The 27440-nt window shown below is 45.8% G+C and overlaps 1 protein-coding gene across 1 annotated transcript in view; it reads left to right on the top strand.

Annotated features, from left to right (window-relative positions):
* The first annotated feature begins 2492 nt into the window (after window positions 1-2492).
* PTPN5 (protein tyrosine phosphatase non-receptor type 5) overlaps window positions 2493-27440 on the top strand; it is a 103763-nt gene continuing 78815 nt past the window's right edge. The window contains exon 1 of the mRNA XM_074999053.1: window positions 2493-2517. Coding sequence (XP_074855154.1) covers window positions 2508-2517 — 10 coding nt within the window. The 5' untranslated portion in view covers window positions 2493-2507. The remainder of the gene's footprint in view (window positions 2518-27440) is intronic.

Raw genomic sequence — 27440 nt, 5'->3', positions numbered from 1 at the left:
CACCATAGCCAGACCAGAAGAGACTCAATATAGAAGGTACAGAGAACCTGTTTAATTGTTTGGCTCAACTGCCTGATGGCTGTTAATCCAGTAAAGAAGTTGAGAACCACTTCAGGAGTGTGAATGGCTTCTTAATAACCACCTGTGGAGCTTTCCAGCCCAGCCAGCGACCCTTTTGAAATGTAATGGCAACCAGTGTTTTGAGTCCAGACCCATAGGTTGGGAAGCCCTGTGCTAGATGGAGATCAGATAGGCTAGCCCATGGGCGTCCAGCCTTTTGGCTTGCCTGGGCCACATTGAGTGAAGAGGAATTGTCTTGGGCCGCATATAAAATATATAATATAGTTAATGTATATAAATCACATAATAATGTTAAAAGTTTACGATCTTGTGGGGCCACATTACTAGCTGTCCAGGGCCGCAGGTTGGACACGCCTGGGCGAGCCCATCTACAGTATGTGCCTTAAGGACTCCATCACATTCAGATATGCCTGGATCTTTTTATTTGGCATGCCCTTAATATCAGTTTGAAAGGGTCAGAGTCAGGTCTTTTTGTGATTATGCACCAAAGCATAGAATGAAATTATTGTGAAAGGCTAAATTTCTACTAATTTTAGTTGAGAAATGGGAAAAGTGCATGTTTGCTCCTCCCAATAGTTTAGTCTTTAGATTATGAAGTGCTGTGAGTATTGTTAAAGGCCAGTGGATATCTGATACCTGGGGCCAGACCCTCAGCGGGTGTTAATTGGTGTAGTTCTACGGAGTTCTGCTGCAGATTGGGCTCAGTCATGACTGTGTAGCTGAGTAAAATCAGAGCCCAAGGAAAATGTCATTGATGGTTCTTATTTTTCCCCCTGACATCAAAGGCCTGGTTCCTCACTGCTTTGCACCTGGGTATGTCATTTATACCAGTGCAAAATAATTTCAGGGTGTATATAAAGCAGCTGAATCTGAATGGTTGTATGTCATGCCCACTTGGCATCTCTGACAGTGACTACTTAAGGTACAGAACAGTGATAAATCAGGATTTTCAGAGACGTTGCTGAATCAGTTTTACTTGCTTGCTTTCCTTCCAATACACTCAAAATGTGTTTAAGAAGGGCAAAAAAATCAGGAGGATATAGTTTGGGTAATTTTGAATAGTCTCTTCAAACAACTGAAAATAACAAGTATGCCTGTGTCACAGGGTACAAATACCCTTCTCCAAACGGCATATGAGACTCTGTCACAGATCCCAAGCAGACAAGCAAAAACAAGATGCAAAGACTACAGAGGCACACATATTAAAAGCCAAATTACAACTACACTGGGAATAGCCAAAAAGAAAGTATTTTGAATACCGTAATTTAAAACAATATTTTTAGGTGCTGGGGGAACCGGGAGAGGCTCTGCTTGTTTCCAGTACATTGAATAGCGTACAGCCCAGGGGTCCATTTTTGGGTTGGAGGTCACAGATCCAAAGAAAAATCATTCAGAGGCCATGCACCAGTGAGATGCAAACAAACAACCCTCACTAGCTTGGCCCCCGAGAAATGAAACCACACACACACACACATACACACACACACACACGGGGGAGGGGGGGCACTTTAGCTCCTTCACACTCCTGCCCTGTAGGTTCAGATCCTGTCCCCTGTTTTCTTTCATTTATCCCGTGGGGAGGCTCAGGGCATAATGTGACAGCCCCACAGTGGACCACTGAGGCTGGGAAACTTGCAGTGGGGCTGAGTGCTAGTGCTGGCTTGCCATGATGCTGGACGGGGAAACGGAGGCCCTGAGCTTTGCTGCTGGTTGGATCCTGGGAAGCCAGGGGCTAGATCCAACCTGTGAACTCTATATTTTTCCCCACCCTGGGTATAGCTAGTGCTTCAAGCTAGCGCAGCCATCCTGTTACTCAGAAACCAGAACGCACTGCCTGATCAATGTATGTCATTTAGGGGTGCCTTCCTAAGCATATCCATTTTCAGGCAAAGGAGCAGTGGGACCATGGAGAGATCTGGTATCAGTCTTCAGATATCTTCAGGGCTGTTCCATGCAGGGCTGTTATAGCTGTGTTGGTTCCAAGTTATTAGAGCAAGACAAGATCGTAATGTCTTTTATTGGGTGAACTTCTGTTGGTGAGATAGAGAAGCTTTTCGATCCTGAAGTAGAGCTCTGTGGGAGGTCAAATGTGTGTGAGGTACACAAAGAAGCTGGTTCAGTAAGAGATATTACCTCACCCACTTCGTCTCTGTAAAGGTTGTTATTAAGAGAACAGTAACCAGTTGTTCTCCATGTCCACAGAAGTTAGGACAAGAAGTAATCAGATTAATCTGCAGCTTTACTGCTAATCTAATAAATCTGCTCTTATATCTGAAATATTTAGACTTTTAATTTTTTTCTTTTAGGTTTCTAGAGTGTAACCACAGGAGAAAATAAACTGTCATCTCAGAGGGCTGTGTGCCAATCGGACGAGTGCTAGAGGAGATATTGGAAGGGTTTACCATGTGACTGGGGGTATTTTCTGCATGTCAGATGGTAAGTACAGAAGTTAATGGTTCATTGCATCACAATGTCACTACAATACTGGAGGGAAAAAATTCCAACAATATTCTTTCTGAGGATATGTCCTAATTTTACTGTGGAATAAAGGGGGCAGAAAATGAATGCAGGTTGTGCATGACTTTCAAAGCCCAGTTAACACAGAAAGAGCCCTTGCTGCTTTTTTTCCTTTCCCCAATAAAGGGCAATACTCATTAATAGATCATCAATCCATAACAGGTCCCAAATTTCAGGAAGCCCTGTGTATCTTTCATATTAATGCTGGGATGCTCAAAGGAGCATAAAGGTTTTAGGCACCCACATCTGACTGAAATGGGGAAGGATATGGATGCCTAGTTCCCTGCTCCTCCTCTGAAAATCTCAGCCTAAATTAACTTAATCGGCCATCCAGGGAGGTTTTAAACTGTTTGCCACACAATAATAGCATTGTGCTAAACAGTTATTAAATATGCAGGAACCAGGGGTTTAGGTCCTTGGCGTTCTCAGGTGGGAGCTGATGGTTCTCAGTGTCTCACCAGAAGTGTTTAGCACCTTACAGGATGAGGGCCAGTAGGGCCCAATCCAAAACCCATTGAAGCAGTGGGAGTCTGTGGGCTTTGAATCAGGCCTTTAAGGTATGCCTTCACTATGCGGAAGAGCAATCTGCTCAGGGTCAATCTTCCAGGGTTTGATTTTTGTGTGTCTAGTGGGAATGTGCAAAATCAAACTATTTGGGGTTGACAGTTGACCCCTGTACTCCTGAAGGAGTAAGGGAGGTTGACGGGAGAAACTCTCCCATCAACCTCCCTCTGTGAGGACAGCCAGGTAAGTCAATTGTAGATAAGTCAAGCCTAGGAAATAGGATGACATTGAATTAGGACAAATGAAAAGTACTACTCTTAGGAAGGAACAATCGGTTATGAAATAGGAAATCGCTACCTAGGAATCAATACTGCAGAGAGGGACTTAGCGGTCACAGTGGACCACAAGTTAATATGAGTCAACAGTGTGACACTTGTGAAAAAACAAACATTCTGAGATGTATTAACAGGAGTGTGATAAGCAAGATTTGAGAAGTAATTCTTCTGCTCTGCACTGTGTTGATTAGGCCTCAGCTAGAGTGTTGTGTTCAGTTCTGGATGCTACATTTCAGGAAAGATGTGAACAAATTGGAGAGGGTTCTGAGAAGAGCAATCAGAATGCTGTGGGAAGACTGAAAGAATTGGGCTTGTGCAGTTTAGAAAAGAGAAAACAGAGAGAGGACATTATAACAGCTATCAAGTCTATAAAAGGTTATTACAAGGAGGAGAGAGATACATTAACTAATCTTTTGGTGATAGGGCAAGAAGCAATGGGCTTAAATTGTAGTGAGGGAAGTTTAGGTTCACCATTAGGAAAAACTTCCTACCTCTCAGGGTAGTTAAGCACTGGAGTAAATTGCCTAGGCAGGTGTAGAATCTCCATCACTGGAAATTTTTAAGAGCAGGATAGACAAACATCTGTCAGGGGCCGTCAGATGGTGTTTGGTCCTGCCATAAATGGAGGGGACTGGACTTGATAGCTACGTCTACACGGGTATGCTACATTGAAATAGCTTATTTTGATGAATAGCGTCTACACATCCTCCAGGGCTGGTGCCGTCGACGTTCAACGTCGACGTTCGGCAGCACTACATCGAAGTAGGCGCTGCAGGGGAGCGTCTACACACCAAAGCGGCCCACATCGAGATAAGGGTGCCAGGAACAGCTGCAGACAGGGTCACAGGGCGGACTAGCACTTCCAGGGCAACAACAAGCCGCTCCCTTAAAGGGCCCCTCCCAGACACACACAGTCTGCACAGCACGCGGTCTACAGAGCCACAAGCACGCGCACCCCGTGGAAGTAGCATGGACCCTCAGCAGCAGCAGCAGCAGCAGCAGCCAGAAGTCCACACACCCGCCCCTGCAGGAGCAGTGCTTGCCCTGCTTAGTGCCATGCAGGAGGCAGCTGATCATCTTTTATTTGTGGAAGAGGAGCTGCCCCAGACCTTGCTGCCCACCGAACCCCGCCCCCCGCCGCACACACCGCCGGCTGTGGAGCTACTCCACGAGCACCGACTGGTGGGAGCGGCTGGAGCTCGGAGAGTGGGACAACGACTGCTGGCTCCAGAATTTCCAGATGAGCCGGCAGACATTCCTGGAGCTCTGCCAGTGGCTCACCCCTGCCTTACAGCACCAGGACACCTCCATGTGACATGCCCTCACCGTCGAGAAACGGGTCGGCATCGCTGTCTGAAAGCTGGTCACTCCAGACAGCTACCGATCCGTAGGGCAGCAGTTCAGCGTGGGCAAGGCCACTGTCGGGGCTGTCCTCATGGAGGTAAGAGGACCCAGGGCGGGGGGATCCCAGTGGGGGGAGCCCTCGGGGGAGCCCAGGGGTGGAGGGCCAGACACACCCTGCACACCCCTCACTGGTGCTCTCTCATGTCCTTCCCCTGCAGGTTGTCCGCGCAGTCAATGCCCTGTTCCTCCACGGGCTCGTGCGGCTTGAGGACCCAGATGCTGCCATCGCGGGGTTTGCCAGCCTGGGCTTCCCAAATTGCTTTGGGGCTCTGGATGGGACCCATATCCCCATCTGTGCCCCGGAGCACAGAGGAGGACGCTTCCTCAATAGGAAGGGATACCACTCCGTGGTCCTCCAGGCCTTGGTGGACAGCCAGGGCTGCTTCCTGGACATTTATGTTGGCTGGCCTGGCAGCACCCACGACACCTGGGTATTCAGAAAGTCAGGCCTGTGCCGTCGGCTGGAGGCGGGGACCTACATCCCCCAGCGGGAGATCCCTGTGGGGAACACCACCATGCACCTCTGTGTCGTCGCAGACACGGTGTACCCCCTCCGGCCCTGGCTCATGCACCCGTACATGGGCCATGTCACAGCCAGCCAGGAGCGGTTCAACACGCGCTTGAACCATGCGCGCCAGGTGGTCGAGCGCACTTTCGGCTGCCTCAAAGGGCACTGGAGGTGTCTCCTCACCCGCCTGGATGCAGGCCTCACCAACATCCCCCAGGTTATGGGCACATGCAGCGCACTCCACAACCTGGTGGAGAGCAAGGGAGAGGCCTTCTTCCAGGGCAGGGCTGTGGAGGCTGGCAGGGCCGACATCCAGCCACCTGCTGCCCCCAGTCGCCAGGTCCACCCTGAGGGGATCCGGGTCTGGGAGGCCCTGCGGACCCATTTTGACCAGGCTGCGGGGTGAACGCTGGAAGGGCCAGCTGTGGGCGAGCCACCCACTACACCCCCCCCATCCTCCACAACACTCCCTGCCCCCACACCCACACCACAGAGCACCCGAGAGCACACACCCCCTCACTTTTCTTTGAAATAAATGGAAATGTTGTTTCAAACCAAACAGTGCAACCTCTTATTAATAACATAGAAAAAAAGGGGGGAACTATTTACATGGGGGGGCAGCTAGCAAAACAGGGGTCCAACAAAAACTATATACAAATGGGGGATATGTACAAAGGGGGGGGGCACGTCCTTGGCCCTGCACCCTAATGTCCAGTGCCTGGTGTTGGAGGGCGCAACCCTCGCCTCGGCCAGAGCCCTGGGCGAGGCTGGGTGGGGGCCGGGAGAACCAGCAAATACAGCCGGCTGGTGTCCACAGGCCCATGGTCCCCCTCGGCGGCAGGCCCCAGGGTGGCTGACGGTGGAGGGGCGGCAGGCGGAGCAGTGGGCAGAGCGGCGCGGCGGGGGGGCCAGGCATTTCGCTATGCGCTCAAAGGTGCACATAAAGGCCCCCCAAGTCTCCTGGCGCCAGGCCAGCACTCGCTCTTGGAGCTCCAGCCGCTGCTCCTCCACCCGCAGGCGCCACTCCGACACCTCCAGCTGACGCCGGAGGGTCGCGAGCAGCTTGGGGGTCCATGGCCATCTGCGGGTGGCTCCGCCGTCGGCCTTGTCCTGGGGCTGGTCGGTGCTCCGCCGAGGGGCTGGCCCGCTGGGATGGCCCCAGTGGGCTCTGTGGGACAACGGACACCTCGCCGGCGCTCTCCGGGCCCTCCGATGGTGCAGCTGCGGAACACGGGGGGAAGAAGAGTGGAGACAGCAGTTAGTGTGGACCCTGACCCATGGCCCTTGTCCCCCCACTCCTCTGCTTCTGGTTCCCCATCCCCGTCCCCGGGAGATGCTGCTGCTGATGATGGGTGTCCCCCCATTCCCCCTCGGGGGACCCTGGGTTCCGCGCCCCCCATCCCCAGGGATGGGGCATGGCGCTGTTCTGCTGGGGGGCAGGGGCTGATGCACTCTTCTGAGGGACATGCCACTGCTGTCCTTGGGGCCATGGTCATCTGGGCATGTGGAGGGCCCTGGTCATGTCTCTTGTCCCCGCCCCTTAACCCTGGGGGTGTGCACCGGGGGGGTACATACCTGATGGCCCGCTCCCACGGTTGGGGGACACCCACTGGGCGGACGCCCTGCTGGAGCTCCGGGACAGGAGGGCACTGCAGAGCCCCCCGTTGCTGGAGGAGTCCCCCTCCTCCTCCTCCGGCATCCTAGGAGTGGGCTCCTGGGGGGGGCCCTGGGGTGCAGGGCTTGCCTCCGGGGCAGACTCCGTCTCCGGGGCCTGCTGGGGCTCGTCAGCCGATGTGTCGAGAGTGGCCAGGGGGGAGGTGGTGTACCAGGGGCCCAGGATGGCCCTGAGCTCCCTGTAAAAGGGGCAAGTGGCGGGGGTGGCCCCAGATCGGCTGGCCGCATCCCGGGCCCGGGCATAACCCTGCCACAGCTCCTTAACCGTACTCCTGACGTGGTCAGGAGTGCGGGCAGGGTGACCCCGGGCAGCCAGGCCCTCGGCCAGCCAAGCAAACGCATCTGCGTTCTGCCTCTTGCTCCCCATTACCTGGAGCACCTCCTCTCCCCAGAGCCCCAGCAGGTCCCGGATCTCGGCCTCCATCCAGGAGGGGCCCCGCTGCCTCTTCCCCGGCTGTCTGCCAGGCTGGGAGCCCTGGCTCCCCTTTGGGGGGGTGCCCTGGAGGCGCTTGGGGGGCTGGCTGGCTGCCATCGATGCGGGGTGTTGGGCTGCAGCTGCTGCGAGCATGCAGGCTGAGCGCGTGGCAGTGCTGCTGCCTGCACGCGTTCTCAGCTTCCTGCACAGGAACGCAGGGGGCGGGGAGCTTTATGGGGCTGCTGCACGTGGCGACCATAGAGCTCAGGGGCTGGAGAAAGCGTCTCTCAACCCCTCAGCTGATGGCCACCATGGCAGACCCCGCTATTTCGATGTTGAGGGACGCGGATCATCTACACATGCCCTACTTCGATGTTCAACGTTGAAGTAGGGCGCTATTCCCATCTCCTGTTGGGGATAGCAACTTCAACGTCTCGCCACCTTACGTCGATTTCAACTTCGAAATAGCGCTCGCCACGTGAAGATGTGGTGGGCGCTATCTCGAAGTTGGCATGGCTACTTCAAAGTAGCTGGCTCGTGTAGACGCGGCTGATGACTCTCAGTGTTCCTTCCAGTTCTATGATTCTATGACCAGGTGACATTTTGGCCAGTTGAATATCAATGGATTCAGTAGTCATTTGAGAGCAAGAAGGAAGAGCTCTTCATGTCAATTCACATTACGGTAAGGCCTGCTTTTCTCAGCCTTTGTGCAGTAGACACCTGATCTGTAGCCCTTTGAAACCAATGGAGGTCTAGGCACTAAAAGCTCACATGACTACTGTTGAACTTTTGTATTGTGTTAGCACCTAGAAGTGTCAAACAGGTGGAGGCCGCATTGTGCTAGACCCCATACAGATGTATAACAAATGACAGTTGCTGCTTTAAAGAGCTTTCAATCTAAGTGTTGGCATCTTTGTTTTTTCCTGAATAATACTGTATGTTCTAAACATCCTTTGATTATTTCATGTTAATTTCAGAGAGTGGTAAACACAGTTCTTCTTGTTACTCAACTTCTGTAACAGACACACAATAATACTTAAAAAGCAGTGTGTAAATTCATGTCTGGTGTAACGACACTGAAATCAACTGAATTGCACCACGGATGAGTTTGGACCATTGCCTATACAAAAAATACCTATTTAAAATATATTACTGCTTTCCGTTATTACTGATTGTAAGTTTGATTATTAAAACAAACAGATTTTCAAAACTGAGATATATAGTACTTTCACCCATTCATGCTGTTTCTTTACTTTTCCCTTAGCTTGGATTATAAAATGAAACTGATCAGTTTACTTGTATTTTCCAGTCACTTTCACTTTCTGCTTTCTGTGCCCTAGCATCATATTGTTGGTTTGGGGCTCATAAAATTGCATAGGGAATAGTTACATGAAAATAAATCTTAATTTCATGAAAACCCTTCTGTTCAGATGAGGTTTTGTTTCCCCCTCCATACTTAACATGATATGATTTTTGGTCATGAATTCAGAAGTGCCCTTTAATTGGTTTCTGTCTGTGCTAATACTTTTTTTTCTACTCACTGTGGACTAGATTGTGACCCTTTACTCCCATTGGTGATCACATAAAGGCCGTGTCTACACTAGCCAAAAACTTTGAAATGGCCATGCAAATGGCCATTTTGAAGTTTACTAATGAAGTGCTGAAATACATATTCAGTGCCTCATTAGCATGCGGGCGGCCGCGGCACTTCGAAATTGACGTGGCTCGCCGCCGCACAGCTCATCCAGACGGGGCTCCTTTTCAAAAGGACCCTGCCTACTTCAAAGTCCCCTTATTCCTACGAGCACATGGGAATAAGGGGACTTCGAAGTAGGCGGGGTCCTTTCGAAAAGGAGCCCCGTCTGGATGAGCTGCGTGGCAGTGAGCCGCGTCAATTTCGAAGTGCTGCAGCCGCCCGCATGCTAATGAGGCGCTGAATATGTATTTTAGCACTTTATTAGTAAACTTCGAAATGGCCATTTGCGTGGCCATTTTGAAGTTTTGGCTGGTGTAGACATAGCCAAACAGTCCTGTTGACCTTGGTGGACTTTCTTGAACGAGGAGCAGTGTATAGTCAGTTCAGGTTTGTCAGCCTGGGTCTGTGTGTTTACACTATTTCTGTTCCAGAAATAAAATGTAGCAAGACACTGTGGAAAGAATGCTTGCTGCTTGCGTGAGCAAAGAGGAAGGAAGAAAGATAATTTTTAATACTTAGTAGTTTGATGAATACAAATATAGGGACTCAATTTAAAAATGAGTTTTCATTACACGGGCCTTCTATGATTTCATTATGGCACTCATAAAAAAGAGTCAGCATTTGTAATGAATTCTCCATTCAGAAAGACAGGTTCATCCCTGTGAAATGTGTTTGCATAGTAATGTATCAGTGGAATTTGGCTAAACTTATGTCTGCATATGGAAGCCAAATAAAACCATGGACAAACCTACTATTCAGCCATGAAGAAAAAAGTCAACCTGTTTTAACACGATTTGCACTTCTTCGTCTTTTTTGCAAAAATTAATCATAAACAAGCAGCATACATAGCATACTGTCTGGTACTAGTGAAGGTGCTCATAAGGAGCGACTTCGGTTGGTATGGTCAATATTTGTAACATGAGTATGACACACCCACAGAGAAAATTTTGAATTTTTCTAGATCTGGAAGTAAAAGTGATGGTATAGTGGTTAGTGCATGAATCTGGGGCTCCTGTATGGGAATGAGAACCTCCCCAAGGTATGTTGGTGAAAAGAATTGGCAAGATTATGAAGTACTCCCTCCTTTCTGTGTGCACAACCCATTCCAGAGAACAGTAAAGTGATAAGGGAATTGATTTAATTTTCTTCTTTTTCTTTATCCTGTGCATTTAGCAGTCTGTTTCTTGCCTTAAAACTATTTATCCAACCCTTAATGAGTGGCAATGTAAGAATTAAGCTTAAATGTTTTGTTTGTTTGATGTCAAGTATATTATCATACCACGGATAGTATTACAGGCTGTGATTTTCAAAAGCACCAACTCCCATTAAAATTCAGTGGAAGCTGGGCACCTAATTCCTTTAGACAATTTTGAAAATGCCAGCAATGGTGTTGTGCACTGAATTAGATTTATTTTACTGGCAAAACATCAAGGTTTCTTTTTTTTTCCGCCCCTTTAATAATTTTCTTTTAGATCCAAAAGAAGAGATTCCTGCTCTTCACTGAGAAGACAACCAACAGAGCAAACTCTCTAGAGTTAACTATAATAATTTATTTGGAAAGGGGTGAACTTGGCTTATTGTGTGCCATGCTGGCATTTTACTGTCAGTGGCGCCTTCGCACTTTTGGATTCCAAGCTCTTGTAAGAACTTGCTGCTGTGTTATAAGTTGAACAGCAACAAACAGTTGCTGTGTTCAAATCTTCCCTGAGTACCTACTGAATATAATCTTTTCTTGCTTGCAGGTGCTTTGTACCCTGCCTCCATTTCTTATTTTTCATCACAGTTACTAACATTTTGTATGTGTATTTTACAAGCTTCTCTAAATGGATTACCAGCTCAAGTTGCTGCTTGTCAATTTCATAACTCTCTCTTGTGTCTACGGGAAAGGGTTGTGGCACGGTGTCTGCTATAATGAACTGACGTGGAAGGCTGATGAGCAACGTGTGGGGTTTTATGTGTTCAGATTCACTGATAGCACCATTTGTTCCTTTTGCTTTCAGTCTGTGTACATGAACTTAAGAATATCCATAGAACAATTAGAGATACATGAAGATATATGTCAAACTTTATTCTCAAAAAGGAATTGAAGCAAACATGCTTGCTTATCACAGAACTTTCTAGATGTTAGCAGAACTGTGCAGTGCATTCAAAAGCCTGATATTGCAGTCATGTCTCAGGTGAAGCTACAGTTGGTGTCTGTACAGACTGAAGGATCTGTTGCCCTCCTGCTTCAAAAAACCTCAACAAGGCTCCCAAACCAAATCCAATAACATTTGATAGTCTCTTAGGGTGATGGTGGAAAAACGTAGCAAAATCTTTTCTGTTGTGTGTACCAGCTGCCACAGCTCTCCAGCAAATCTTTAGGGTCCAGCTCTTCAGATATCTTCAGATAAGAGATCCAGGACACAAGGCAAACTGGGCATTGGGTATGCCACATGGGAGTGTATCTTGCATCTAGATGTCACTTCATTAATAGGACTATGCTCCATGGCTATGTCTACAACAGCGATCCTTCGAAAACAACAAAAAGTCTCGTGGCACCTTATAGACTAACAGATATTTTGGAGCATAAGCTTTCGTGGGCAAAGACCCGCTTCATCGCATCTGATGAAGCAGGTATTTGCCCACGAAAGCTTATGCTCCAAAATATCTGTTAGTCTATAAGGTGCCACAAGACTTTTTGTTGTTCTCAAAGCTACAGACTAATACAGCTACCTCTTCAATCCTTCAAAAGAAATTCTTCCAATAGAGAGCGTCCACACAGCCCCTGCTGTTTTGAAAGAATGGGCAAGGTATTGAAAAATCCAGCACCATGAGGACTGCTCTTGTGAAAGAAAGGCCCCCAAAGTGTCTACACACCTTTTTTTTTTCTAAAAAAAGAAGAAGAAGAAGAATCTTTCAGAAAAAAGGCTTTCTTCCGATTCTGAGAGCAGAAGAGGGCTTCTGGAAGAAAAGCCATGTTCTTTCAATTTTGGATCAAAAGAGCCCATTTTGTGTGTAGATGCTCCACGTGCTCATTTGAAAAAGCACCAGATTTTCCAAAATAACTTACTAGTGTAGATTCAGCCCACCTGTGTGGAAATGTGGTCAAATTTGTGTCATCCCCAGTGCTGGGTAGCATACAGATATCCCTCATTTTGGACTCTGTCTCAGTTCCATATATGTAGGTCAACATTTCAACCTGTCCTCATTTACTTAATAGCTAAATTTGGTAGTTTGTACAGAAGGTCATGTACATAGGTTTTGTTATCATGCAAGGACACCCTTGTCCCTTTCTTGTGAGTGAAGTTAACAAAGACTCTGTGAACATAAGAACGGCCGTACTGGGTCAGACCAAAGGTCCATCCAGCCCAGTATCCTGTCTGCCAACAGTGGCCAATGCCATGTGCCCCAGAGGGAGTGGACCGAAGAGGTAAAGATCAAGCAGTCTCTCTCTTGCCATCCATCTCCAGCTTCTGACAAACAGAGGCTAGGGACACCATTCTTTACCCATCCTGGCTAACAGCCATTAATGGACCTAGCCTCCATGAATTTATCAAGCTGTTTTTAAAAACCTGTTATAGTCTTAGTCTTCACAGCCTCCTCTGGCAAGGAGTTCCACAGCTTGACTGAGTGTTGTGTGAAGAAGTTGCTTTTATTTGTTTTAAACCTGCTGCCCATTAATTTCATTTGGTGTCCTCTAGTTCTGATATTATGGGAGCAAGTAAATAATTTTTGCTTGTTCGCTTTCTCCAGATCACTCATGATTTTATATACCTCTATCATATGCCCCCTTAGTGTCCTCTTTTCTTAGCTGAAAAGTCCTAGTTTCTTTAATCTCTTTTCATAGGGGACCCATTCCAAAACCCTAATCATTTTAGTTGTCCTTTTCTGAACCTGTTCTAATGCCAATGTATATTCTTTTAAGATGAGGAGACCATATCTGTATGCAGTATTCAAGATGTCAGTGTAACATGGTTTTATATAAGGGCAATAAGATGTTCTGTCTTATTTTCTGTCCCTTTTTTAATGATTCCTAACATCCTGTTTCCTTTTTTTGACTGCCGCTGCACACTGTGTGGAAGTTTTCAGAGAACTATCCACGATGACTCCAAGATCTCTTTCCTGATTAGTCGTAGCTAAATTAGCCCCCATCATGCTGTATGTATAGTTTGGGTTATTTTTTCCAATGTGCATTACTTTACATTTATCCACTTTAAATTTCATTTGCCATTTTATTGCGTAATCACTCGGTTTCATGAGATCTTTTTCAAGTTCTTCACTGTGTGCCTTGGTCTTAACAAAGGCAATACAGAGTATGTATTCTTCATGAATATGCCCTGTTGATAGATATGCCACTGAAGAAAATGACAACATGTAGCAGGTAAATACTTCAAAAGTGCCAAAGTGACTTAGAGGTCTTTGCTGCATTTTCAAAAGACATGGGCACATAGGAGTAGAGATGGGTGAATATTTGATTTTTTTTTTTCTGGGGGCAGGAGGGGTGGCTGAACCAAAAAGTCTGATATTTGTGTGTGTGTGTGTGTTGCAGATGGATCTGAAATGACAATTTGAAGGATTTTCAGGTTGGTGTTTTATTTTGTTTTGTGTTTTGTGAAGTGACCAATTGAAAACACTTTGTTTCATTTTGTGTTCTTTACAATCCCTTTTTTTCTTTTATTTTTTTTTTTTAACTATATGTATAGGCTTGGCAGACTTAACTTTTAACTCTTTTTCAATTTCCATGGTTGATATCAGTGGGTTTTTTTAATCAATTTAAATTTTCACAATTGCAGTACATTATGGGAAGTGAAATAGAGGGCATGTCACATAATTTAATTAAACCTTATAAAACTTCAAATTCAAAGAGTTTAACCATTTAAACTACAAATTTTCAACATCATGTCAAAATACACAATGTAAAAGTCCTTAAATCAAACTCTAATATGGCCTCAAGCAGGATTTTTCTTACTTTGCTTATCTAAAATTAAGTAGTGAGTGGCCTGTCTTTCAGGCATGCAGCTGCACATTCTGGAGACCTGATCCAAAGCCCCTTGAAAATAATGGACAGGCTCCTGTTGACATCAGTGGATTTTAGACCAGGCACTAAAAGATAGCATACGTAATCTGTGTGCATATTCATCACTGTTTTATGTTCATAACACACGGAAACTGAGAACACAACCATGCATGCCAAAAACATCTGAAAATCTGATCTGTGTAGACTTAAACATATTCATCATTTTTAAAACCAGGGTCTCATCTATGTGGGACAGTTGTATCACTTCAGTGTTAATCATTTTAAAACCAAGTGAGTTAAACTGGTGCAAAGCTCTAATTGAAGCCTCTTATTCTCATTTAGGAGTTGTTTATTTCAATTTAGCTTAATCCTATTCCTAAACAATTTGAGCTGAAATGTAAGGAGCCGATTTAAAACAAAATACCAGTGTCTACTCAAGACTTTTGAACTGTTTTAATTATCAGTTTCAAATCACCCCTTTAGTCAGGATAAAAATACACTACTAAGTTTCTCAAGAAAACTTAGGTCAACATCCAAGAGTAGACCCCAAAAAAAATCGCCAGAGAGTGTTCACACTTGCTCCATCTGTTGAGAGACAGATCATGTCCATACTAGGGGCAGCATAATCAACAGAGTGAGCAATGCGCTGATCTCTGTGCATCATGGAATTCCCTTTGAGTTCTCCAACAGCTTCCTGAGGTGCTGGGAGCTCCATCATGGATAGCTCTGGGAGCTGTCTGTGCTGAGAAATGTCAAAGCAGCACAGCAATCTGACCCCCTCTCCTTGCAGCAGCAGCAGTCTGCCTGCCGCTGTGTTCATAGTGCAGGGCAGAACAGGAGCAATCCAATGATTTGCTCTTTGTTTGTTCTGCAAACAATGCAGCACACTTGTCTGTCAGATACTTCCTGGAGCTTTAAAGGGGTGAGGAGGGGTGCATACCTGCAGGACAACAGAGATCAAAACACTGAGCAGAGTGATCATGGCAGGTATTGTGGGATACTGGGAGAAGCCAGTTCTGTTAGCAAAACAAGGAGCAATGGCTACACTGGTTCTTTGTCAACAATAAAGGGAGGGGAAAAGAAAAAGGTCTCTTGCAAGGGTGGAGGTTTTTGTCCTTGAAACTGGGTGTGTTTCCCAGCAAAAGTCGCTGCAATGTTTATGCTCTCGTTTTGTCACCAAAAGGCAATTTTGGGCTAAAAAACTTGGCAGTGTAGACATGTCCCACATTTTCTTTATGTTGGCAAGCCCTGAGCCCAGGGAAGTGGAATCTCTCTTCACTTTCCTCATAGGTCGACAGCTCATGATTTTATGTTTTCTCTCTTGACATTTCAGCACCTTACAGTGTAGAGAAGGATAAAATCTCAATGGGAAAATGCATTAATAAAAATTACATCGAGAGGACGGTGGGAGGGGAAGGCTGCCCCAAGAATGAGACTTTTTAGTGACAGAACATTTTCCTCATTGTATCACAGATGAAGATGAGGAGGAGGAAGCCAGCAACTGCTCCATCTTCGTGCAGATTCTTATCTCCTTCCTCCCACTCATGATCCCTGACTCTTGCTAATCAGGATCTGCTATGTACATTCATGGGGAAGAAGCTCATCAAAAATATCAGCGTCAGCAGCAGGAGGCCAAAATTTGTCTGCTTCTGCACAAGATGGGAAGTGCAGGAAAGGAGCCTTCCCCACTTACAACAGGGGCTAGGCACTCTGCAGACAGTATGCAGGCACTGAGCCTCCCTATTGTCCTTAGTTGAGCTAAGCTGCCCATGAGGGACAGGATAAGACTGGGCCACAAGTCGGCTGCTCCAGGATGTAGGGAAGTGCATACACCGCATTCACTCTCTGGCTGACAGATTGCTAGCTGCAGCATGCCCTCTCCTGGATCTCCTCCTTTAGCACAAGGTAGAAAAATCACTGGTTCCCTCTCAGCCTGTGAGCCCCAGTGTTTCCCCAAGTAATGAGAGGCATGTAACTGAGGGGAAGAACAGGTGGAGAAATCTGTCAGTGTGTACCTTTCCTGGGACTAATAAGATTCTGACTGAGCTGTCCGGGAGGTGCATAAACCACCCAAAATTGCCTCACTAGAGAATATGGTCCTGATAGTAAACCAGCAGTTCTCAAAGTGGGTCATGACCCCATATTAATAGGGTCTCCAGGGCTGATTTATACCTGTTGGGGTCTCAAGCTGAAGCCTGAGCTTCAAAGTCAAAACCTGAGGGCTACTGTCCTTGGCAATGGGACTCAGATTATAGACCCCCTGCAGGGGGCTGATGTCTTTGGACTTCAGCTTTGGATGGGCCCCCCCATGTGGCATAGTGGGGCTCATACTTTGTCTGCCTCTCCCCACCTCCACTCAGGCAGTGGGCTTGGGCAGGGTCAGGCATTGATCCTGGGGTTGTGTAGTAATTGTTGTTGCCAGAAGAGGGTCATGATGCAGTGAAGTTTGAGAAGCCTTGTACTAGACTAAATCAACCTCCAAAAGACAGACTGGGACATGGTGAGCACTACAGAATTTTATTTCTGTGCACAGATTTGTTTCAGCCTTTGTCATATGCTACAGCAAAGGAAATGTAATTTTAAAAAAAATCCAAATACCTAAGAAACCTCACAGACATGCTTATTTCCTGCACTCAGGAAGTGGCATCTTAATCTCATGAACTAATCCATTAACCTTTTGCAGTCACATTGGCATACGTGGAAAGAGACAAGCTTATCTATTCTGCTTGATGTTTGTTCCAGAGCTTATTCTATTCTACTCAGGTTCTGGTATCGTGCCACTCAGTGTGGTATCTAAACCTCTTTATATTCGATCTTCTCTGTATTCTATCCTACTCAGGTTATTTATTATACTATGCTTCTCACTGAGGTATTTGAGTGCTGGTTAGCAGCAGCCGACTTCTTTCAGGTTCTCATACAGTGCCCGCTGCTGTTTTTTCTCCTGTATAGTTTATTCTGTGCAGGTTTCTGCACCATACCCTCTCTCCATATTATCGGTGTGCCTGTGTACCGTACTCCATTCCATTCCAATTTATACATGCTGCCCACCTTGCTGTGCTAGTTAAGTGCCTGGGTACCATATTCTATTCTGTTCTGTTCTGATTCTTGGATGTTTCCACAGTATGCAAGTGTCTGTCTAGTGTCTCAAATATCTTGTTTTCATTTATTTTCAACTCAAATGTGTAGCAGAGAGAAATTATTATTTTTAAAAAATAGCAGTTGCAACTGGAAGTGAATGACCAAGATGAGTTTTATTTTGTCCTGACTATAGAGGCTACAGATTGCTGGCAGTTACCATTATTCAGCTTTTTAAGTGAGAACAAACATAATATCCTCCTCCAGCACACACGCACGCGCATACCTCCTTTTATAACATATTTATCCATTAAACATATGTTTCTTTTTGAAAAACGAAAGCTGTTAGCACTTAAAAGTAGAACCCTTTTTTCATTCCTTTTCTTAGAAACAGGGCCACAGTGTTATGGAAAAGACACCCATTAACATACCAGATTTAATTAACTAACTAACTAGTCTATCAAAGCTCTTTTCTACTTAATCCGTTTTGACAATAGGTATAGAAATTCAGTATGTTGATGACTGACCTTCAAATTATAGTCCAGTGCTTTTGCTTTGTTACATCTAAGAAAAAGATTGTCCTGTTCACACAAAAAAGCCTCCTACCTATGGAAGCTGAGTGGATAGCTAGGTGGGCCACGTAATGGGGGCCAAATGCTGACATTCTCACTCAAGCGAAATTTCCACTGATGTCAATAGCAATTTTGCCTAGGTGAAGATCAATACCATTAAGCTCCTGTTGGCTTCTATTGTCTCTGTATGTGTTTCAAGCCAGGGGTGAGTTCCAGCTTGAGGAGAGTGATTCACGCTACCTGTCATTGCGATTCACACTAATTCTCATCGAGCTAGTGCGCTGCTGCAGTGATATTCTGGTTTGAGTGCACGAACTCAATGAGAGTAAGCTGAAATATGCCTGCTTGAGCTAGGAATCATACCCTCAGACACACCTGTTATGCATTTATAGGCTGCCATGGGAATGGTTAGTTTTGTACCACCCTCCTGAATTTCAGTGCAGTTTCCGTTATGGTCCCTGGGGATTTAGGCCTGTTTTTTCTCTGCATGATGTTAAGGGTCCTGTTGCACTTCCATAAAAGCAGGGGTGTACTCAAAAGTGCTTGGTGAAGTTCCCTTATCTCATGGTGGGTCTGTGTGCCATTTGGTTACCACCCCTCCAGTCCAGGGGCAGGGACAGGTTGGTGGTGCTCCATGTAAATAGTTCGGGGTCGGCTAAGGTGAAAGGCAGTGCCTTTAAAACAATGGCATATTTATCTTAGGCAAAATGATGTGGTATTTTACTGGCGCATCTTACTTTCCCTGTTTCTGTCGATCTGAGACAGGCCATGAAGTGAAACAAATAATGGCTCTTTATTGTTTGTTTCTGTCAAAGGGTGAATGGCCCCCGAAGGGAAAATAGGTTCAGCCCCACCTGTGGGAGACCGTCCGACTCTGGGGGAGAATGAGAAGTTACGTAAGAGGCAGGGTATGTGGCTAAATCAGTGTGTAGCTAAGAGAAGCCAGATAATCAAGAATCAAGAGAAGGAGGGAGAGACTCCAGATAGGAAGTCGTGGGAGTTGCTGATAGATAAAGAGTTGCGAGAGGCTCAAGGAGCCTGGGGGGCTGAGAAGAGAGAACCTCAAGAAGAAAGGGCTGTGGCCAGTGTGCCCTCTAATTTTGTCCATGCATGGGCAGAATAAGTATTGTTACGTGCACCCCCAGTAACGCATGCTGCCTGCTGTGTGCACTCTGCCAGTCAGCTGGGTGGCACCTAAATTTCTCATAACAGCTGCCCAAACACTCAGGTTACAGATGACATTGGGGGTGACCAACTTGTATGCTTATTTTGGAGTTTCCTTTTTTAACTTACTTAAAGGGCGCAGTAATTGTAGCAGGTGATTGCACCAATCAAACCAGACTGGGAGGTTGGGAGATCCAGTGTGAGGAGGAGAAACAGAGGCAGAGGCTAGTGCAAAGCCATACCCTGTAGGCAGTGCTGTTACAATTTCCGTTACGATCTCACTAACATCAGAGACCTACTGTCTCTGCAAAGGGACTGACCCATGGTCTGAGCTCCTCAGACAGCAGGAGCTGAGGGCACTCAGGAAAAACTGGTCAGCGGCTTTAAAGAATGGGCCTCAATTAAAGAAGAAAGTGTAGGGCAGGGGTCTGGCAACCAAGCGAGTGAGAAGAGCCATTTATTCAAATTCGGCTACAAAATCAATACTTCAAGAGCTGCAATGCATGTGAATACCAGACAGTCCTTAATAAATAATGTCAAACTGTACATTTCGTAACACTCATTTTAAGAACAGTGCACACACAATGATTTGTACCAGTTAGAAAGCTGTTACTTTCACCACCTATCCCCAGGCTTTACCCCTCTCAGCCCCAAACCCGCCCCACGCCGATTCCCAGGCTTAACCCCTCTCTGCCACAAACTTGCCTTTTCATCCCCAGGATTAACCTGCCTCAAGTGGCAAGTACCTCCAGCTGCATGCACACTGCCTCTTCCCCTCCCTCCGCCTCCTTCTCAGAGAGGCAGCATGGCTCTGGCTGGGGCAGACTTTGGCGCTGTCACCCCTCAGCTTTCCTGCTCAATTCCCCCACCTGCAGCATGAAAATATTGCAATTAATTTAATTGGTTTAACAGCTGTATTCTTCCTGCCACCCTGTCAGCTGCTAAACCAATTACATTTAGTTCCATTATTTCAGAGGCAGCAGGGCAGGGAGCCACAAGAGGAGTCAGCTCCCAGAGCTGCAAGTGACTCCTCTAAGAGTCTGTATAAGCTCAAAGACTGAAGAGTGGAATTGTTCAAAACCAGTCAGTTTTGGTGTATTTCTGCTCCTATGGAAGTCAACTGTAAAGCTCCCAGTGCGAGTAAGAGAAGGGTGGTGTAATTGCCTCAACTGGCCATTTATGCATGTTGGGCCTTCTGAACAGAATGACAGGAATGGTTACATTGGTGAGAGGTAAAATTGTTTGTCAGGAGATGAAATTTTGAAATCAGGTGCTCCTAGAAAGAAATTGATTAATTGAGGAGGCTTGAGGAAAACAAAGGCATTTGCCAGCTGTCCCAGTCATATGCTAAGGAGGTCAAACTGAGTTGATAAGGTTTTATGGCTACCTCTCTCTGCATTCATCTACCCAAGTGCTTGTTCTGGTGTAGTAGCTGAGCATTACTTCATGAGTATTAGGAGCAGTGAAAAGAGAGCACTTCACTTCTAAATTCTCAGGAAGACGAGAATCATCCATTCGTGCGATAGTACCCCTAGGGCCTCTACCTTATAGATGCTCCTTAGGGATTGGTCCCCATCATCTGCCTTGCTCGTGAAATAATGTCTTTGGAGTGAAGGTAATTTGGTGATGACTCATCTAGCACTCCCATAGGTGGCTTCAGAGGGGTAAGAAGGCATTTAGTAAGCCAGTTTATACCCCAACAAAATGTCAGTCATTGGCCATGTCTACACTAGCCCCAGACTTCGAAATGGCCACGCAAATGGCCATTTCGAAGTTTACTAATGAAGGGCTGAAATGCATATTCAGCGCTTCATTAGCATGCGGGCGGCCACGGCACTTCAAAATTGATGCGCCTTGCCCCGATGGGGCTCCTTTTCGAAAGGACCCCGCCTAGTTCGAAGTCCACTTATTCCCGTCAGCTCATGGGAATAAGGGGACTTCGAAGTAGGCGGGGTCCTTTCGAAAAGGAGCCCCATTGGGACGAGCTGCGCGGCGGCAAGGCGCGGCAATTTCGAAGTGCCACAGCCGCCCGCATGCTAATGAAGCGCTGAATATGCATTTCAGCGCTTCATTAGTAAACTTCAAAATGGCCATTTACATGGCCATTTCAAAGTTTGGGGCTAGTGTAGACGTAGCCATTGATCCATTTCCTCAGCAATGCAAGAGGCTGCCCCATTACCAACATATTTTCAAATGCAAAAGCCACTATTTCCCAAGAGCAGAAAAATGCTTTCAGGCCAATGGACCAATAGGCAAATAAATCACTAGGGAAGGTAGAAACAGATGCAATTTATCCTGTATCACTGCTTAAAAGGAGAGTTCAAATTGTATAAAAAAGTTTTTTTTGTTTTTAAGCAAGCAGAATAGTCAGAGTAACATGATTACAAAATACAGTGATATAGTACAAAATGCATTTTAATCAGTCTTTTAATTGTGTGAGTGGGCTATGTATCACAAATTTCTTTTAAATTCTTTCACACGTTTGCTTTCCTTAAATATACTTTTAAATGTGTGATTTACCAGAAGCACAAAATTATAAATTAGGAGTGGGGAACCTTTTATAAGTCAGGGGCCACTGACCCACAGAAAAATCACTTGGGGTAACATACAAGTTTTTAAAAAAATAAAACCCTTCACAGATACGGCCCCTAACCGAGGCTAGTCAATTTTGTGGGGCCCTGGGATGAGGCCGAACTTAGGCCATTAGTGCATGGGAGGAGGCTGCCATGGGGTATAGTGCCAGGAGGCTGCCATGGGCTGGAGGGGATACATGGGCTGGGCAGAAGGTAGGGTGCGGGAGCGAGCTTGGGATGCAGGCTCAGGAGAGGAGGTAGGGTGCAGGAGTAATTGGGGGAGTGGGGTCTGGGTAGGAGAGTGGGTGCAGGAGTGGGATGGGGATGCAGGATTTGGGTGTGAGGGAGGGTGCAGGAGCAGGATGGGGTTGGGAAGTGGGGTCTTGAAGGGGGTACAGAAGCAGGATGGGGAGGGGGTAAGGCGACTGGGTGGGAAGGTGGGTGCAGGAGCAGGCTTGGGGTTGGGGATAGGGTATGGAAGTGGGAGGGTGTAGGAGCATGCTAGGGTGGGGGGTCTGGATGGCAGTGAGGGGGCTGGAAGAGTTTGGGGGTGCAGTGCCCGTAAAGGACAGGGCAGGGCAGGAGGTGCCTACCTGGTGCATCTCTGGAGGGGAGAGGACGCATGCTGCTCCCCTTGGCTCTGCATGCTGCAGGGGAGGCAGCTTCTGGCACTATACCCCACCTCTCCAGTTGACCATGACTGACCAGTGGATGCTATGGGGGCCAGTGCCTGCACAGAGCATTTGCCTGTGGCACACAGAGATGCTCCCCCTGAGAGGCAGAGCCTGGGGCTGGGTTGGGCCCACAAGCTTTGGGGCTACCAGCAGTGATTCAAGCCAGCCTGTGCTGGCGCTCCAGCTCTGGCACCCCCTGGATGGCTGGTGTGCCAGTGCCAGCTCGTGGTGCTGTGGGAGGACGGCGATAGCCCCAAGCCTTGCAGGCCAGATCCAGGCAAGCTGTGGGCCATATCCAGCCCATGGGCCATAGGTTCTCCGCCCCTGGTATAAATAGTATTTTACTTTGGGCTTTCCTCTTCTACAAGTAGAACCTGGTCCTGTGCAGCCAAATGTACACCTACATAGTTGAAAAATGTCAGTAATATTGTTTTGTCTCTGTGAAGCTACTTTGTGGACAGTCAAACCTGTAGCTCTTTATTTTAGCTATGGAATTATAGAGCTCTTCTGTGTGTTTCCATTTTCAGAATTAGCGAAAGCTTGCTAGCTGGGACTGGGAAAAGAAACACAGCTGAAAGCCATTTATTGTCTGTTAACAAAGCTCAGAGCACCCACAAATTACTTCCATGTATTCCAAAATCTTCACTTAAAGGAAAAAAAAGGGGCGGGGGGGAGATAAACAGAGATGTCTTTTTTTTTTTTAATTAGCCTGGAGTTAATTGTTGGGCAATAATCAGAAGGACCTTTTGTAAGCTGTTGAACAGAAAAGGAAGGAAGGTCCTTGTACAAAGACAAAAGAAGCTTTCAGCAGAGCTCTGATTGAAAGATGGCAAATGCTAATTATGTGTGGGTGTGAGAGAAGTTAATATTCACTGCCTCTGCCCACCAAGGGTCTACGTTCACTTTCTTATGAGCTGTAATTTGACACCACATTTTATATTTTAATTTTTAAAGCAAAACTATCTTAAGAGGCTCCCGCTGTTGTTAGAAGTATCATATGCTCTAATTAGATGTGGTTTTCAGGGGAGAAATAAAACAGGGCAGCCATAAGCAAAATGTCCTGGGTTTTATCCTGTAACTATGAACCGATCCTATTAAGAATAAATTTATTGTTTATAGGATTTGAATAAACAAAGTATATTTTATATATGCACACATGATGGTTCAGTTCTGCTTATACTAGTATAAGTCAGGACTGATGCCAGTAAGGGCATTTGAGTGATAGCAGTGGAGAAGCAGCGTGGGAGGAGAATCTGACCCCCAGTATATAATATACTGAGTAGTCAGTCGTCTTTCACTGCTGTTACCTGGCTGAGTTATTGTGGCTGACCTTACTTTCTCCTTTAGCCATAAGAGGGAGAAGCCTATGCTTTTAGCTCAAAGTCTGATAAGGGCCTGATTCTCCTCTCAAGCCAGTATAGCCCCGGCAGGTGAGTGGAATTACTCCTGATTATCCAGGAGTAAGGCAGTCTGTGTGTGCAGAGTGCTGTCTGTGAGCAGTATAGCTGCTGACCATGCAGTCTGTACAAGCATGTATGAAGCTCATGAATTTATTACAACTGGGCAACCTGGTGGGCTGATTTGAATAATTGAGTTTGTTATTGGATGGGTTATGGGTATGAACTGCTATGAACATCATGTCGGGGGAGCACTTGGTGGAATTTGTATGGAGGAGTTGCCCTTTTGGAAGGACTGGGCATGCCCAGGAAAGACACACTCATCAGCATCTAGTGATGGCAGCCCCAAGAGGGGCTAGCTGTGTCCATTTTTCTCAACCTTTTGATGGAGTCAGGTCTGGGGGTATGTGACCCTGGCAGCTGCATCATTACCCTCCCAGGAAGACTATGTAGATTAGGTTCTGTAACACAAAATGCAGGTTTTTTCACATACTCTGGATTGTTTGCAATGGAAGAACAATAAGAGGTTTAGGCCAGGGATCGGCAACCTTTCCGAGGCAGAGTGCTAAAATTTGACCTTTTGATCTGTATGTGCAGTCCAAGTGCGGGTGATACTTTTTAAAGTCACTAATAGTCCTACTTACAACAGCTTCTTTAATAAACAAAGATGCCGAGCTTTACCATTTAGGTGGTGGTTGGTAACATTAGTTGGTCTTTTGTTAATCCACAGGCAGCATGGCTTTGAGCAAGCTCCTGGCTGTATGGGGGAGGAGAGACAGGGCTGAACTCCCACCTCGTGTGCTGATGAAAATCGGCTCATGTTCCGCTCTTGGCATGCATGCCAGGAATTGCTGACCCCTGGTTTAGGATGTTATCTTTCAGGAATTGTTTTTTCATGTATAATCTGCTAAGCAGTCTGAAATGATCCCTTTAGAGGGAAAAAGAAAGTGATGAGGGGGATATATCAAAGGCTTGTCTATACTTTGGAGTTATTGTGGAATACCTATTCCTGATTAACAGAGGCTTTGTCTAAACCACACAGCTTTTAGTGACAAAACCATGTCGACACTGCCTTTTCCTTAAAAAACAGGCAATGTAAATGCTATTTGTCACTGCTGACAAAATATTTCCAACCCCATGACCTGGGGTTTTTACAGGAGAGCATTCCTGCCAACAGCACACTGTTTGTACTGTCACGCTGTGGCAAAACTTTTGTCTTTCAAAGAAGGCAAGGTTATGCGTCTGTGAAGGACAAAAGTGTTGTCATTCAATTAGCAGTATAGGCCAAGACTCAGTTTGTGAACATTCTTATTCAGAATTAATTCTAATCCACTGGAATAAAAGTATCCACAAAGAGAAATTAAACTTCTTTAAATTCATCATTCAGGAATGGTTAAACTGCTTTAAATTCATCCCTTAGTTTTACTCTGGGTAAATTTTTATGTGAAGACTGCCTCTAAATGCAGCATTGCCAAACAGAGTATCCTAACAGAAATACTTTGGGTCAGCTTTTAAACTTTCAGGCTGACGAAAAGCAATATTGAGTCTAAAATCCAAGCATTAGCTCAGAGCAGATTCACATCCACACAGAGGGGCAAAAAGCACACACCCTTTTGAAGTGCTAATTGCACAGACTAACATAAAATCTTTATCCAGGTCTTACCAAACTGCAGTTTTCCCTCTAAACACAAACAACAAGACTAAGCTATGAATGACTCCGGAAATTAATCACGCTTGTTCTGGCTTAATATGAAAGGTCAGTTTCACAGGTGACGTTTCATAACACTGATTAATCAAACTAAGGAATGCCTGGACTTCTTTTGTTCCTCAAAGACCTACAATCAGTATTCACAAGAAATATAATTTAAGACAAAAACACTTAGTGGCTTGATAATTTAATGAAACATATTATATAGATATAGATATAGATATAGATATAGATATATCCAAAAGGGATTGAGTTGTGAGAGACCTAAACTGGACTGAAAGCCCCTCTCTGTAATGACTTTGACTTGCAAGTTCACCCTTTTGGCTTAAATTGCTATGTGAGTGGAAAGCTGATGGTCCAACAGGTCATTTAATATCTCACCCTGCTATCATGCAAGACATGAATGTTTGGAAATCATGTGCACACCTTAGGTTATGTCTTCACTGCCAAAAAAAAATGTTTTTACAACAGTATTAACTACTGTGTGTTAGCAAGCCTGCTGTAAAACCCTGTTGTAGAAAAGGCACTTGTTTTTTTTAACTGAGGTAGCTGGATGAGGTCAGCACTGTTTCCTCTATCCTTCCAATCTGTGGTTGATCTCATTTCCTTTACCTCATGATAAAACTACAGAGGCTTGTTACTACAGGTTGAACCTCTCTAGTCCAGCACCCTTGGGACTGACCGGTGCTGAATGAGACAATTTGCCAGAGCATGGGATATCAGTACTGTCGAGCAGCATTGCCAACACTTCCACTGCTTACTGGGCTCTTAGAAGAAATTTTGGGGTAAGTTACAGTTACATGAGAGAACACTGAGAGCCAGGACCAGTGGCTGTAAGCAAACTTTATGGAACCATGGGAAACTTGGGCACACCCATGATAAATGATTGTCCAGTTCACTAAAATCCTGCCAGATGAGAGAGTGCCAGCCTAGAGATGTTCAACCTGTAATAGGATGTTACAATGGGAGAACTATCAGACATTAGTTACACCTTGGTAAAAACATACCTTTTTGGGCAATGAAAGCAAAAACTGTAGGGTGCGTTCACATGGGCAAATTCTGCCCTTAGGTCTGCAACTGTAATTCCTGTGGAAGTCAAGACGGAGCTATGTGAGCTTATCTAATGCTATTATCTGTCTTTTAAGAATAGACTGTGATGAGCTCATTTTGCAAGTTGTTTCCAGTGAATCACAGGTTAATTCTAACTTCATATCTTCCTTCTGTCACAACCATGTTCAGGGAAGGCCTAGGGTATGTTTATGATACACAGCTTTTAGCGACCAGGCTGTGTTGATGCAGTCCTGTTGCTAAAAGTAAGCACACGCACGTGCATGCTTTTTGTTGGCACTTTTGTCCACAAAATACTTCCACTCCCAACAAGGGGGGTCTTATTTTGTCAGCAGCAGAGAGCTTGTGCCAACAAAGCAGCATTCATACGTTCACTTGCTGTGGCAAAGCTTTGTCATTCATGGGGGCAGAGGGAGTTAAGCCCACATGAATGACAGAAGTTTGTTGATCAGGTGCAAGTGTAAACATAGCCTCAGCTAGAAAGAGAGAAGGCAGAGAATGAGTTTTGGAAGTGGAGTGCCACATGCAGGCCCCATGGAGATGGGGTTGCTGTGCCTTGAGTGGGGAGGGGAAGGTTTTGCTTCCTGTCTGGATGTGGTGGCTTATTTTATTGTCTTCTCAATTAACACTGAGCCTTGCAGAAAAGACTCTTGTTGAACGCAGTTGTATTTTGTTCTACCCCTCTTGGGTCATTCCACTGTCCTGCTGCGAATTATTGCCCTGTGAAAATATTCTAGCTAACCTAATTCTATTATGCCTGTGGCGATTATTTCATGCTGGTGAGAATCTCATTCAGCTTGTCATAAAACATTGCTCCTTTTCTCAGTTCTTATTGAACTAACTCAAGAAAAATATTATATGACTGACCGTCATCTTATGGATAGAAGCCTTAATTTCTCAATGTGGTATATAACCGATGGAATTATATTTCACTGATAAGTGAAAAGGATCAGTTCCAACTCTGTTCTGTATGAAGCTGGTTGGAAAATTTTTACAAACACAACACATTGACAAATTTCTTTTAAAAGTGAACATTTTGTATGTGTTTTCATAATAATTTTTCCCTGTTTTCTAAA

Source organism: Carettochelys insculpta, chromosome 6, assembly GCF_033958435.1.
Source record: "Carettochelys insculpta isolate YL-2023 chromosome 6, ASM3395843v1, whole genome shotgun sequence".
NCBI classification, from domain to species: Eukaryota; Metazoa; Chordata; order Testudines; family Carettochelyidae; genus Carettochelys; species Carettochelys insculpta.
Note: the sequence above shows the minus strand (reverse complement) of the source record. Positions and strands in the feature narration are given on the sequence as shown.